General features: G+C 33.3%; 1 protein-coding gene and 1 pseudogene across 2 annotated transcripts; both read left to right on the top strand.

Moving 5' to 3' along the window:
• Positions 1-904: 904 nt before the first annotated feature.
• LOC146927183 (pectinesterase inhibitor 9 pseudogene) lies at positions 905-1,720 on the top strand (annotated as a pseudogene).
• A 1,283-nt stretch (positions 1,721-3,003) lies between these two features.
• Positions 3,004-14,226, top strand: LOC146927182 (short integuments 2, mitochondrial-like). 2 transcript variants are annotated; one of them, XM_085700538.1, is made up of 7 exons: positions 3,004-3,160; positions 8,224-8,519; positions 8,732-8,951; positions 9,370-9,440; positions 11,012-11,108; positions 13,075-13,289; positions 13,891-14,226. In XM_085700538.1, exons 2-7 carry the CDS (start codon positions 8,250-8,252, stop codon positions 14,137-14,139), a joined length of 1,122 nt encoding a protein of 373 aa, XP_085556664.1. In that variant the 5' UTR covers positions 3,004-3,160; positions 8,224-8,249; the 3' UTR covers positions 14,140-14,226. The 2 variants fall into 2 exon arrangements, with proteins under 2 accessions (XP_085556664.1, XP_085556665.1); XM_085700539.1 differs by lacking the exon at positions 3,004-3,160 and adding an exon at positions 3,797-3,920.
• Positions 14,227-14,487: the final 261 nt, after the last annotated feature.

Raw genomic sequence — 14,487 nt, 5'->3', positions numbered from 1 at the left:
TGGGTTTTCTTATATTTTCCTCGATAAAATTTCTCAAAGGTAGTGCATAATCAACTGATTTCATTTAATACATTTTTCTGGATTTAATTTTCTTCTTTGAGTTGAATTTGAAACCCCTTTAAAAGCTGAATTTTCATCTCGTAAATGATTTTTGCTTTTATTTGTTTTGTTTTGTTTTCAATTTGTAGAGATTTTTTGTTTTTTGAGGAAGTAGAGATTTCGTTTTGTTTTCAATTTGTAGAGATTTCGTTTAATCCACTGAATAAAAAAGTTTTTTTTTATTACACTATATGATATTTTATTCTATCATCATGTCTCTCTTATGTCCGTTTTTTACAATTGTGTCTCTCTTAAAACAAAAGGTTTGACCAACAATATTACTTCACACACCACTTCACTCAAATAAGAAAAACATGCTTCTTAAAATGGGAATTTACTCCAAATCAGTATTAATAATTTCTTGGTATCTCATCAAGGAGGACAATCTTTCCCATGGGTCTAATGAATATCTATTATATATTCTACCTCATTGTAATATATAATGCATGCTTAGTTAACACAATAACACCGATGCTAATATCAGATTTTTGACCGACTAACTCTTATTAGTATTTTTTTTATGATAGTCATATTTGTTTCTCTTCTTGCTTAGCGCAACTCATTGCACGTATAATGGACTTCAATAAACTCAACATGGGACAATTACAGCAAAGAAAAGAAACAAAATAGCTAAGCATAAATTGCATGTGGGGATTTGACCAAAATAATTATGCAATGTGGGAACTCTCTATATAAGCAACAAACCCCATTAGCATTTTCATCAAATTTAAGCTTTGGAAATTCTCTTCTTTCATCATATCCCATTTAACTAACCAACCTAAACAAGGTTCAATTGTAACACAAAATGGCACAAAAATTCATTCTCACATCACTAGTCATTTTCGTCTCTCTCTTCATAGAGTCCTCCTTAGCCAAACATAACTCTCAAACAATAAACTACATAGAGTCATCTTGCAATGGTACCCTCTACCCTGATCTATGCATTCGTTGCCTTAACAAATTTTCCAGTTCAACCATAAATGGGCCTCAACACTTAGCTCAAGTTGCCTTATCCGTTAGCCTCTCTAGAGCATTGCAAACAAGAGGATACCTTTTGAATGTGGCCAAGGAACTCAAAGCTATTGATCATAACAACAAAGGGATGTACCTAACTGTGCAAGATTGTGTGAATCAAATCAATGATAGTGTTGATCAACTTAGTCAAGCCATCAAAGAACTAAAAAGGTTGAACAAATTTAACACCATCATTAATGATAAAGTGTTGTGGCACATAAGTAACGTTGAGACATGGGTGAGTACTGCCTTAACTGATGCTAGTAGTTGTGTACAATCGTTCCCTGGTCATAGAATGAGCAAAAGGGTTGCGACGATTAAGATTAAGGCGAAAAATGTTGCAGAAGTTACTAGTAATGCACTTGCTTTGTTTCAAAGTTATGCTACAAGGTATCGACAAGCAGCGGCTAGGACTGTCAAGAAGCCATGAAAATCTTTTAAATCGTACCTTATTTTATCACCCCTTGTTCGCCCATGTATATGATATACATGTTTTTTCTTTGGGTGGTTTTACATAGTTCTTCATCTAGTGTAATATGGATGTATATGAATGTATGATTAACTTCATTATTATTTATGTTAATAAATACTTATGCTGGTTTAGTTTAATTATTGAGTATTTTCATGCGTTGGTTAAGGTTAAATAATCTGAGGACTTCTAGCTAGCCACATTTTACATGAAGAAAGCTTAAAATAAAAGAAAAAAATTGTAGGTATGATTTCTCTTTTAGTGTGTGTTTGGTAGGGGGATAGATGGTTATCACAAATAGATACGTGAGACATACAAATCTAAAAGGGTTAAATATGTTTTTGGTCCCTATAAATATACTAACTTTTCGTTTTAGTCCCTCAAAAATTTTCCATTAACTTTTAGTCCCTAAAATTTTTTCCATCTTCACTTTTGGTCCATCTTTTAAAGTAAACTCATATATAGAGTACATATTTTTGAATAAAATTTTGCATATTATAAGAATCTCTCCCAAAAAAAATTAGAACTTTTTAACAAAATATGAATTTAATATGAATTTTTATATGTTTGAAGGTTAAAAACTCATAATTAATTTATGTTTTATTAAACAATTCTAATTTTTTGGGGGAATTTTTTTTACAATATTCTACACATTTCATAAAAAATACAAAAATTAACCTAAAAATAGGGACCAAAAGTAGTGATTGAAAATTTTATAGGGACTAAAAGTTGAAAGAAAATTTTATAGGGACCAAAAACATATTTAACCCTTTTAGTATTGTTAATTTATACTCTTTCCTAAATCATCTTTATTTCAACCTTGTTTTTATCTATCTCTAAGATTGATGACCATATCATATGGATTGATTTGAGACCTAATAACTGTTGTAGTGTGCATTGGGGGATCATCTTCAAGGAGAATGCATCATATTAGAGTGTTAGATTATAAAGGAAGGCACAATAATACTATTATGGAATCTTATTTTAAGTATGCTTTGAACTTAGTTAAAGAAGAAACTAATCTTCATTGTCCTTACGTCTATTTGATTAACCGCACTTGTATTTCAAAATGTTAATGTTAATTTATGTCCTTACGTCTATTTGATTAACCGCACTTGTATTTCAAAATGTTAATGTTAATTTAAACCCATATAAATAATATTCACCTTTGTGCAAAATTGATTGAATTCAACAACAAATCTCATACGATTGTCACAAAATGATTTTATAAACATCATTTCTCTAAAATAAGGAGGTAACACCTGATTTCTTTTTATATATAATTTTTTTTCTCTGTTTTTGAAAGATTAAATATGCATTTGATCTTTATAAATATTTAGAATTTTGTTTTAAATACAAAAAAAAATAAAATCATGCTTTATAGTCCAATAACGTTTTCCTTTAACATTTTTAAAGATAAAAAATGCTGACAATTCTTTTACAAAAGCTAAAAATGTTGATAAATTCTTCTCCCAGCCAAAGCAAAGCCACCGAACAACATCCACCACAACACCACCGTCGGCGAGCCGCGACCACTCTTCTCCTTCTCCATCCATCACCGCCGCATTTAATATTCTGGTAATGATTTGTAATTGTGTATGTGTCTTTAATGATTTAGTAATGTGAAATTGAATTTTTATAGTTTTCGATTGCTACTGAATGCTACAGAACTCTGAATGTTTTAGTAAGACATGAATGTTCTGCTTATTTATTATTATGGTTTAGAACATGAACTCTGATTGCTACTGAACTGTTACTTGTGTTTAAATAATTGTCTTGAGTGTGAGAGACTCAGTTTTAAGAATTCCAATTGAAAGCCTCTGTTTTAAATAATTGTCTTAAACAATAGTAGAATATGAAAGCCTGATAACTAGTTTTAGAGTTATTATAGGTAATTAAGAAAAGTTAACTTACTTCCTTTGTTTAATTTTTTATGAACCACATCGAAATGGGTCGTATTGTATCTATGAAACACAGATATTCTCGAATTAGGCGCGTGTCGGACACGCGTCAATGTCCGACGTGACACCGACACGACACCAATAATTACACTGTATTATGTCATTTTCTCAAATTATTATCTGTGTCGACGTGTCCGTGTCGCATCCGGTGTACGTGTTTGTGTTCGTGCATCATAGTATTGTACATTATATGATTTATATATTTTAGTTTATTTTTATAGCGGCCACCCCAAAATTTTAGGTCTGGCACCGCCACTGGCGATGACTCAATAACTTTTCTAAAAACTTTTCTCACCGTCGTCGACTCACCGCCGTTACACTCCGACGCAAGAGCACCTCAGTCAAGAACACAAAGCCATTGCACTTCTCTTTCATTTGTAATTTTCATGCTTATTCATTTCTTCATTCTTGTTATAACTTCTTTATTTCCTCGTTGTTTGAGTTTTGTTAATTTTGTGGTTAAACACAGTTTTTAATGCGAAACTAATTGCTGTGTGGACTAGTTTCTGTTGATAGTGTTCATTAGTATATAGTTATTATTTTGGTATATGATTGACTTTTGTACACAAGGTGTTTGTTGAAATGTTACGATGAATCTTCTTATGTTGAATTTGAGTAGAACTTGTTTTTAATTACTGTAACATGGTTGCAAGGTGATATTGTTTGTTGAGTATTGTTTTATCTTGGTTTTCGGGTGTCAAACATTGATTACGTTTGAACCTTTTAACCGGTGATATCTTATTTTTTCTTGGGAAGGGAAAAAGTAAGCAAAACCCTTGAGAATCGAGGTCCGGGAGTTGTTTTCGCTACGGGAAGGTGTTAGGCACCCATAACGACTATAGTATCCTATAGGAACCGTCTTTAATTTCTACGCGCGCGCTTTATTTTTAAATGCTATTTTGAAAGTGTTTATTTAAACCTAAGAGTTTCTAAGTGAAGAATTGGAGGGAGAAGAATGTTTTTGGATTTTTTATTTTAATTGAATTGAAGGAATTTTGTTCCTTGCCTACGTACCCGTTTAAGGGATCAAATCCAGCGTAGTTCTCTTCCAAAAATGTTTTTGTTTTTGTTGGTTGATTTTAAGTTTGAAAATGGGATTTTGAAGAATAGAGATTGAGAGGCCTCAAGGGCATGAGAATTAAGAAAAAGTGGGGTTTGATTAGTTATTTGCAAAGTATGGTCTAAGTATGGTTATTTTCCATTGAAATTTGATTAAGAAAATGAAAAAGGAAAATTCAATGGGATTTTGGTCCCAAGGTTTATTATGAAAATGATTTGAGTGAAGTTTGTTCATATTTTTTGGAAAGTTGATTTTTCTAAGTGTGAAGCCTAAGCATTCATCCAAACATACAATCCTAAACATACATCTAAACATGCATATTCCATCTATATACCTAAAGTGATGTGTGTGCATGTGTCGGTGTACATTATTAGAGTTCATTGTCCTTATTACATCATTGGTCTAGATACATTCTATGGTCTTGCAAGAAATTTAAAGCATAAGGAAAAAATTACAAAATTCCTAGATTTTACATTCTAAGTCTTACATGAATTAATATGGCAAGAAATTAAAGTGCAAGAAATAAGAGATGAAAACAAGATGTGAAGTGCTATGAAATGGGACATGAAACAAGAAAGGTTAGTAGCACACATGAAATAGAAGCTAGTATTGGAATGCATAATAAGCTATTGTAACTTGCAAGGAAAGTAAACTAACAATTTTAGCAAAAAGTGGCAAAAAGACTTGAAATTCAATATAATCCTAAAGCAAGCTCAAGACCTAAATTCTCACAACATTGGAAATTTTAGGTGACTTATTTTAAGGAAAGAAATATGAGAATCAAGGAAAATCACATGCCAAAGATTATAAGATTTTCAAGTCCTTTATGCACTTTATTTCACAAAAGCACTTCACATTATTTACAACACAAAGTCCACAAAAACCTAACTCAAAACAGCAAGCACATACCACATTTAATAGGCAAATTCACTCCAAGAAATCACATGTTCAAAGCCACAATTATGTAACAAAATTTCAAGTTCAAAACCACATCAAAACTTCACAAAAATGTTAACAAAAAGTGGCAAAGATGGCAAAAACAAGCACACATTATTTTTGAAGTAGGTTTGAACATGTAACTACATTCCAAAGAACAAGTATCAAGTGCTAAAAATTGACCATATCGACATTCCAAAACACTTAGAAATTTTTATCAAGATTCGAGTAAAAATGAATACAAAGTACTAATCAAGAATCAAGATAAAAAAATTATATATTGTGATCAAGATTTGGCATGTAGGATACATCAAGAACTATCAACAAATGCGTCAAGAAACTACTAGAATTTTTTGTGGAATTTTTAGAGAGGTTTTGAGCATAAGCAGGGGCATAAAAAAAAGCACTAGGCAGTGTGGAACTAGCAAAAAACATGGAGGAAAACGAATTTGTAAGGGACAAGCCCAGGCCCAAGGTTAATATGGGTCGGTTTGCACATGGGTTGTGGGTCAAAGAAAACCCAGGTTTGGCTCAATGTATGAGCACGTGAACAAGAACTCCTTCATGAAAATTAATTCCTCTTTCTATTGTAAAACAAGAATAGTCTTCTTCCTCAACTCTCACGTTTCAAACACACAGTCCCCTCCTTATTTCTTCCCCTTTCTTCATTCTTTTTTTTAAGAAATTGAAGCTCAAATTCTAAAAGATCTAACAAATCAATATCAAAACGAAAATCAGGAACAATACCTCTCTGTTCTTTGTTCGGATCTTTACCGTTCATGCGACCTTGAATTCAACAATGGCGGATCCTTCTTCGATCTGGACGGTACGTGATGAACAGCGGTGATTCTTTCCCTGAGCTCGGATTTGGATCCGATTCGAAGAAGAAGGAACTCTGATTTACGGTTCGAAGCTACGAATTGATTACGCCGAGTGAGTTAAAGCCGATTCCATTCTTCTCCCTCCTGCTGCTGCGATTCTGGTCTTTTGTGAGATTCGATCGGAGCTTGGTCTCGACTTGATTCTGCTCACCATCTTCTTTCATGTGTTCCAGCCTCCAATTCGTGGGTGTTGCTGCTCGTTATTGTTGTTGTACAGGTTCGGTTCCCTTGTTCCTTACGAGTCCAATTCACTTTCTTTGCTTTCAACCTCAATTCTGGATTCGGTTTGCTTGCTACGATTGAGGACGAGACTGATTCGCTTTCGTTCGTCTTCTTCACCACTTCGGCTTGATAAAGCTCTGAACGATTCGATGTTGCCGTATGAAGAAAACGAATTCGAGAACAGTCATGGTTCAGTCACCGATTGGAGTATATGTGTGTGTCTCGTTCTTGAATCTTGTGTTATTGATGGTTGAGGTTTGATCGATTCAAGAAGGAAAGGAAATTTTTGAGGATTGTTGATTGGATTTGTGAAAAAGTTTTTGAAGCTTTTTGGTTATGGAGGAATGTTATGGATGAAGATGATGATTGTGGTGGTTAGGGATGAAGATTGAAGGTGGTTAAAGGTTGTTGTGGTGGTTGAAGGTGGTGGAAGTGGTGGAGGGAAGTGGTTAAAAGTTGGTTATGGTGGAGAAAGAAATGGATACGTGAGAGAGGGAAAATTGATAGAAAAGTTTTGTGATTCTTTTGGAAAATGATTGAAAATAATTAGTGTGAAAAAATGATTAGTTGTAATTGACCTTGACCAATGACTTTGACCTATTTATAGATGACATGGTAAGCTTGGACCAATGATGGGCTGCCACATGGCACTTGACTTGTAACAAACCTTTAAGGACCAATAGCATTTGGACACATGGCACTTGAACTTAACACACCTAAAAGGGATTAAAATGCAAATAACAAACGCACAAGGACAAATATGAAAATTAAAACTAAAATTGAATTGAAAAAGTAAATTGAAAATTAACGTAAAGCGAGATGATTAGAAACAACGAAGCAGACAAGAGTTTTCTATGTGAAATGACCAAAACGTCCCTAGGGACTAAAACGACTAAAAACGACTCAAATGCAATTTTAAAATGGTTTTTTAACAAGGGATTAAAGCAAGAGTTTATATAAGCGAATTAAAAGACTCAGAGACAACATTTAGAATTTACACAGAGTTTTAACACATGAAAAGACTAAAATGCCCCTAGGGGCTAAACTGACTCAAAATGACTTCAAAAGCAATTTTTGAAATGGATTTTGACATAGAATGAAATGAAACTTATTCAAACTATTTGAAGGGACTCAACCAAATTTTTAAAAGACTGAAAGAAATTTTAACATAGGAAATGACTAAAATGCCCCTAGGGGCTAAACTGACTAGAAAATGACTCAACTGATATTTTTTGAAATGAATTTTGACATGAGATTAAAACAGGGACTTATGCAAACCAATTTAAAAGACTCAAACAATTTTCAAGGATTAAAATGAGTTGAATGCAGGAAATGACTAAAATACCCTTTCATGTAAATTTTGCAAATAATATTGAAATAAAAAATGCAAAGAAAGATGTAATTGATCAGAGACAAATCAAATGACAGATAAGAAGAAATGAGTTAGTATTTTTAGGTCCAAAATTAGGGTATAACAAGTATGCATAGTTTATTATTGATAACTTTGTTTCACTAAAAACTCACTTTTATATTGGGCCATCAGTTTGTTGACAGTTATAATTATAACTTCTGGGTTTTCAGTTTGTTCGCCGGCAGAGAAGAAGAAAATGGGGGCATTGAAGGGGTTGTTGAAGAAAGGTTTAGGAGAAATGGACTTCAACACCGGCGGAGGACTCATCAATTGGTTCCCAGGACACATGGCTGCCGCTACACGCGCCATCCGTAACCGTCTTAAACTCGCCAACCTTGTCATCGAAGTCAGAGACGCTCGTATTCCTATTTCCTCCGTCAATTCCGATCTTCAACCTCACCTTTCGTTGAAACGACGTGTCGTTGCACTCAACAAAAAAGACTTGGCCAACCCCAACATCATGCATGTAATAATCATTTTCTCGCAACACCGACACTTCTAATCAAATGCAGTGTCCTCGAACCCACACGTGTCACGTATAATTGATGTGGACGTGTCAGTGTTTGGTGTATGTGTTGATGCTTCGTAGCTGACCATTAACTAATTAACAATCTATTTTCTGTTAATGATTTGCCTAAATTATTGATTAATTGTGATTATTGTTTGATTACGGTGTAGAAATGGGTGAATTATTTTGAGTCGTGTAAGCAAGATTGCATTCCTATAAATGCTCATAGTAAAAGTTCTGTTACGAAGCTTCTGGAACTTGTGGAGTTGAAATTGAAGGAAGCGATTTCAAAGGAACCTACTTTACTTGTTATGGTGGTTGGTGTTCCTAATGTTGGCAAATCTTGTTTGATTAATTCTATTCATCAAATTGCACATTCTCGCTTTCCCGGTAAGGGTTTTTGATAATCTTGTTGTCATTGTCATTTCCAATTTGACTGGCTTGTTTGATTATGCTTTGGTTTTTCAATTTTGTTTTTTTAACATGACCCTATTTGGATTAACAACTTAACTAAGCGCTTATAGCATAAACACTTGTCATATAAATGCTTAATTATAAGTTATTTCTACAAGAAATGATAAAATAAAGTCTTCAAACTGTTTTCATAAGCTATCCTGGACAGCTTATGGAAATAAGCCAAATGTCATAAGCCTCCCAAACAATCTCACAAGGGCTTATTCCATTTAAAATGTTTGGTTTTAAAAATAAGAAAAGAATAAACAATTTTTTTTTAACAAAATAAGTTGATCAAACAAGATTTTTTTTATCAAACGTGTCCGTAGTAACATGTTTTGAATTGCTTTCTTAGTGCAGGAGAGGATGAAGCGAGCTGCTGTTGGTCCACTACCTGGTGTCACTCAAGATATTGCAGGATTTAAGGTATGGTAATATCTGTTTCTGTTGTCTCATTATTCACTCGGTGACTTTGTTCATGCGTAAATGAAATGTTCTTATGGAGGAACTAAATTGAAGTGTTTCCTTAGAGCATCACAAGTGTTGCATATCGTTGGCTTTGGATTCTTGTTGATTGTTTGCTCTGAAGCCCCGATACTCCAAAAATGGTGAAGTATCGTATCCGACACGTATCCGATACCGATACGCCCCGATACGTCCCGATACGCGTATCGGAAAAGTATCGGGCAATTAATATTTATTTTTTTGAAAAACAATGACCGATACGTGTCGGATACGTCCCGATACGCGTATCAGAGAAGTATCGGGCAGTTAATATTTATTTTTTGAAGGAAAAAAATGACTGATACGTGTCGGATACGACTAACTTGTACTCCGACACAGCTTACTTATACTCCGACACCTATACTTTTGTCTTACATATTTCTTTTAAAAAAAAAAGAAAAATAAAATAATAAGAAATAAAACTACAAGTCTGGCAGCGCTATCAAAATCATATTGTCTCTTCTAACCTAAAAAAATAGGGTTTCTCGTCACCACATAGCAATAGCTATTCCCTCTTCTAACCATTACCACTGATTGAATTCTACTCTGTTTCTCTTCTCTCTAATGTTATGTTTCTTCTGCTGTTGTTTTCGATATAAATCATATTGTACTTATGATGTTCTCTTTGGATGGTACTAATGATGTTTAGCTATATTCTATCTAATTTGTGCGGAAAAAATATGTAATTGTCACTTGTTTTGATCATTTTCATGTGAATGTTTGTTTATTATCATTTTTAGTTACGTTTATACATTGTGCGCTTTACTATTAATTTTAAATTTAATTTTTTTAATAACGTATCGAGGCCGTATCGTATCGGGAATTTTGAAAATTTTCCCGTATCACCGTATCGGTATCGTATCGTATCGGTATCGTGTCAGGTATCGGGGCTTCATAGATTGTTTGCTATCAAGGTTATTTTGAACTGACTTATGAACTGAAAGTTTCATGAACAATGATTTGAAAGGGCATAAGATATATTTGTGTAATAAACCATTACTAAGTACAACTAGTAAATTCTTTCAAAAAAAAAAAAAGTACAACTTGTAAATGTAATCATCAAAATTTTATGAAGTTTAGGTCTTGGTAGTTAAAAAATGTTTAGTTTTAAGGTCATTATGCTGAATGCATAATTGATGTATATTTGGCATTGATAGCATTGTGCCAAACTACAATTTGTTTGCGTATTCCAAAGAGTATTGCACACCTGGTCATTATTATGTTTGGGAAAACAGTTGTATTTTTTGTTTAGTTAGAATTCCTCCAGAGATTTAATTTTAGTCCTTCCCTAATCCTGAGAATTTGTGGTAATAGATTGAATATTTAAAATATGATGAAATATTATTTGAAGAGTATACGGAGACAAAAGGCTGCATATTCTATCCTTCTCCTTGATTTTGTTTTTATTATTAGTTTGCCATCTGTTTCTATTTTACGTTGATGGCACTACTGCCTATAATGAAACCATGAATTTCTTTGACATGATGTTTCAGATAGCAAACAAGCCGAGCATATACATCATAGATACCCCAGGGGTTCTGGTTCCAAGTATCTCAGACATAGAGACAGGGTTAAAGCTTGCTCTTGCAGGTACTGTATCAATTGATTGAAGTTATCTAGTAAAATTTAACATTTCTTGTTATTAATGCATCACTTTATTTTTTAAAAGGAAGTGCTGAAATTGTATTTGTTTAATTTTCACATGTTTGATTCCTGTAGATTTGTTCAAAGCTTGTTTAGACCTCTGTTGTGGAAACTGAATTATGAAATGGAATTTGGTAGACGATTTAACTTGTTTTTTATTGTACCTATCTGTTTCTCTTCAGTCTGCAATATAATTTTCAAATAGGTAAAAAGCTGAAATGATTACTATAACGTTAGGAAAATGCTAACGAGTTCCCCCTGGGACACTCTTTAAGGACCTTAAATAGTAAGTCTTTATGAAAATTTGTATATTCAATGCATTGGAAGTAGTAGTATTTGACTTTTTTAATAAATACTCCATCCGTTTCAAAATACATGTCCAAGTCAACCACTTCACATATGCCAATGCACAATTTTGACCGTTAATATCTTTAATTATCTAACGTAAAAAATTATAAAAATTTAATATTTTGAAAGTATTTGTCGAGACAAATCAAACATCTTACATGCTAATATTTGTATTTATACATTAGTTAAAAAGTATGGTCAAAGTAAGTCAAGTGAATAGTGCACATTGCAAAAATTGGACATGTATTTTGAAACGGAGGGAGTAATATCTTACTTTAGAAACCTTAAAAGTGTTTCAGGGGGCACTCGTTAGCAAGACCCATAAAGTTATTATGAATGAGACTTGATATTAATGTTACAATGGTAGTAGTTGTCTTTTTTAATAAATAATTTCTCAATTATTGTTTATTATTTGTGCTGTCTCTTGTTCACATTTTTTGCTTGCAAACACATTATTTGGTGTTTTCTGTTCTTGTTTGCATTTTGTCAGCTCGCAAGGTTACAATTTGAATTTGGTGTTTTATTTGTTAAACAATGCTTCCAAATTCCATTAACATTTGTACTGCCCATCTGTTCTCATTTCCGTGGCTTTAATTTTGAAGTTAAGATTACTGTTTTATTTAACTTGCTAGGTAACAATTGTTTATTGATTGGTAATTACTTGTAGTCCCATTTATTTATTGAGATTCTGTTTAAATTACTTGTATTTTATACAATCAATGTATTGGTCCCTATTACCCAATTTTTGGTGACAAAGTGATAGGAGGATGGTTCCCTATCATGTTGATGAAATTGTCATATTGCATATGTGGTACCTGAAACTGTCATTTAGAAACACTACTGAATTTCACTTCTAAAATTTAATAATTGTTGAGGTTTTAAATAATCATCATGATAACATCACAGCACATAGCTGGTTTTAATGTGTGAATAATACTTTGTGCCAAAAGAGGAAAATCATTCAGCAGTATCTTACTCTTGATTCTTAAACATAAATAGGCGTTAAGGGCACTCTGGGTCAATTAAACTCTATTGAGGAGGCATTTTCAATGACATTAAGGACACTCTGGGATAATAAACTTATTTTAAAAGAAAAACAAATTATGACATTTCAAACCACTGCGTAATTTGAAAAGGTGTTTTTTCTTTTAATGACGTTTATGATTGTCAATTAGATGGTCCGTGGATATGGCATTTTTGTTTTGTTTTTAAAATGACCAATGTTAGTAATTAGGTTAGTATTTTCCTCCTTTGCCTTAGAATTTGGACCTGGGACCTCCAACTCCTTTAACCCTTAGCTCAAACAAGTTGAGCTACCCAACCCTCTTGATATGGCATATTTCATCATTCTATTAATAAACCATCTCAAGAACTAGCAGTCTGGTTAGATCTTGATTGTTCTTACTTTTGTCTTTAAATCTCTCATTGTTATTACTATATTTTCACAGAACAATTTTGGCATTTAAATACCCCATCTGCATCTGTTGGGTTTCATTATATGATATAATCTGCAACACTTGTCTGTGTATACTTTGTCATGTAAACTTGGCCGTTTCATTGACAGGGTCTGTTAAAGATTCAGTGGTGGGTGAGGAGCGTATTGCTCAGTACTTCTTGGCAGTTTTAAATACCCGGGGTACTCCACTTCACTGGAAACACATAAACAACAGGCAAGTTGATGGGATTAACTATGAAGCCAAGGAAAATGATCGATACAACCTGAAAAATCTTAAGCAAAGGAGAGGTTCGCCTAATAGATCTGACATAGTATATGTGGAGGTAACAAATAGCAATAATGGAATTGACACTTTGAACTACCCATGCTGGAAATGTTCACACTGTGGTTGTCAAATTCCAAATATTACATTTTATCATGTATTGTTGTCTTGAATGATGTTAGGTTAATTGCTTTGTGGGATTTAATTTAAATCGACTGATAGTGTAAAATCTAAAAGGTTTTGATCTGTTTTGCCTATTTGAAAACTTTTAAAAGCTTATTGTAGTAATTAAAAACCTTAGTTTTTACTTTTTACAAATGCTTTACAATACTTTTATTTACATAAGTAGGGGATATCTACTGATGTAGCATCATTTCTGTTAATAGCTCAACGTGAAAAGAACAATTTGTTGTTGTGGGTCGAACACATGTTCGAGTGTGTTTCATATATATGCTCTTTGTTTTGTCAGTAATTGCAAATAATTTAGTCTTTTTAGGTTGATGAACCTTAGAAAGGTTCTGTTGAATTACGTTTCTCACATTTAATGTTGCAAGTTTGTGATGATGGGTCTTGGACAGTATATCAATGCGAATAGCTATCCTATTATTGTGATTTATTTTTGTTTTGTTGTTTCTGACTCATTTGTTCTTATTCTATCATAGGATGTTGTGGTGGGAGTTCAGAATGCACTCTATTCGACTCTAGCAGAATTTGACGGCAACGTAGAAGATGAGAGCGACCTGGAAAACCTGATTGACCAGCAGTTTGGTGCACTGCAGAAGGCATTAAAGATACCTCACAAAGCTTCAGAAGCACGGTTAATGGTATCCAAAAAGTTCCTTACTCTATTCAGGGCTGGTAAACTAGGACCTTTTATTCTTGATGATGTCCCCGATGCCAAACCTGTATAAAACGATATATATGATTCCTCTTATTTGTCTCCCACATGTTATGGCAATTTTTGTTGTAACTTGCAAACAACCATGGATTTAGCAATAGTTTGAGCTTCTTTCCCGTGGGTGTGTGTGTAATATGCCACATTCCTGCCTCCGGTCTCGACAAGATTGATAACCAATATACCCCATAACTATGCAGAACCTTAGAGCATGCATATTAGCATAGCTAGAAAGTAATGCCGGTGGATCGTTTGGGATTAGAGGTGTTTGCGCTTTGATTCGGATCGACTTTGAGATAAAAAAATATTCGATCTACATATGAAAATAACATCCAGCTTTGAGATAAAAAAGATTCGAACTACA

The sequence above is a fragment of the Medicago sativa genome, chromosome 4 (genome assembly GCF_051527215.1).
Source record: "Medicago sativa cultivar Bolivia chromosome 4, Bolivia_mono, whole genome shotgun sequence".
NCBI lineage: Eukaryota > Viridiplantae > Streptophyta > Magnoliopsida > Fabales > Fabaceae > Medicago > Medicago sativa.
The sequence above is the reverse complement of the archived record's forward strand: the minus strand, read 5'-3'. Positions and strand labels throughout refer to the sequence as shown.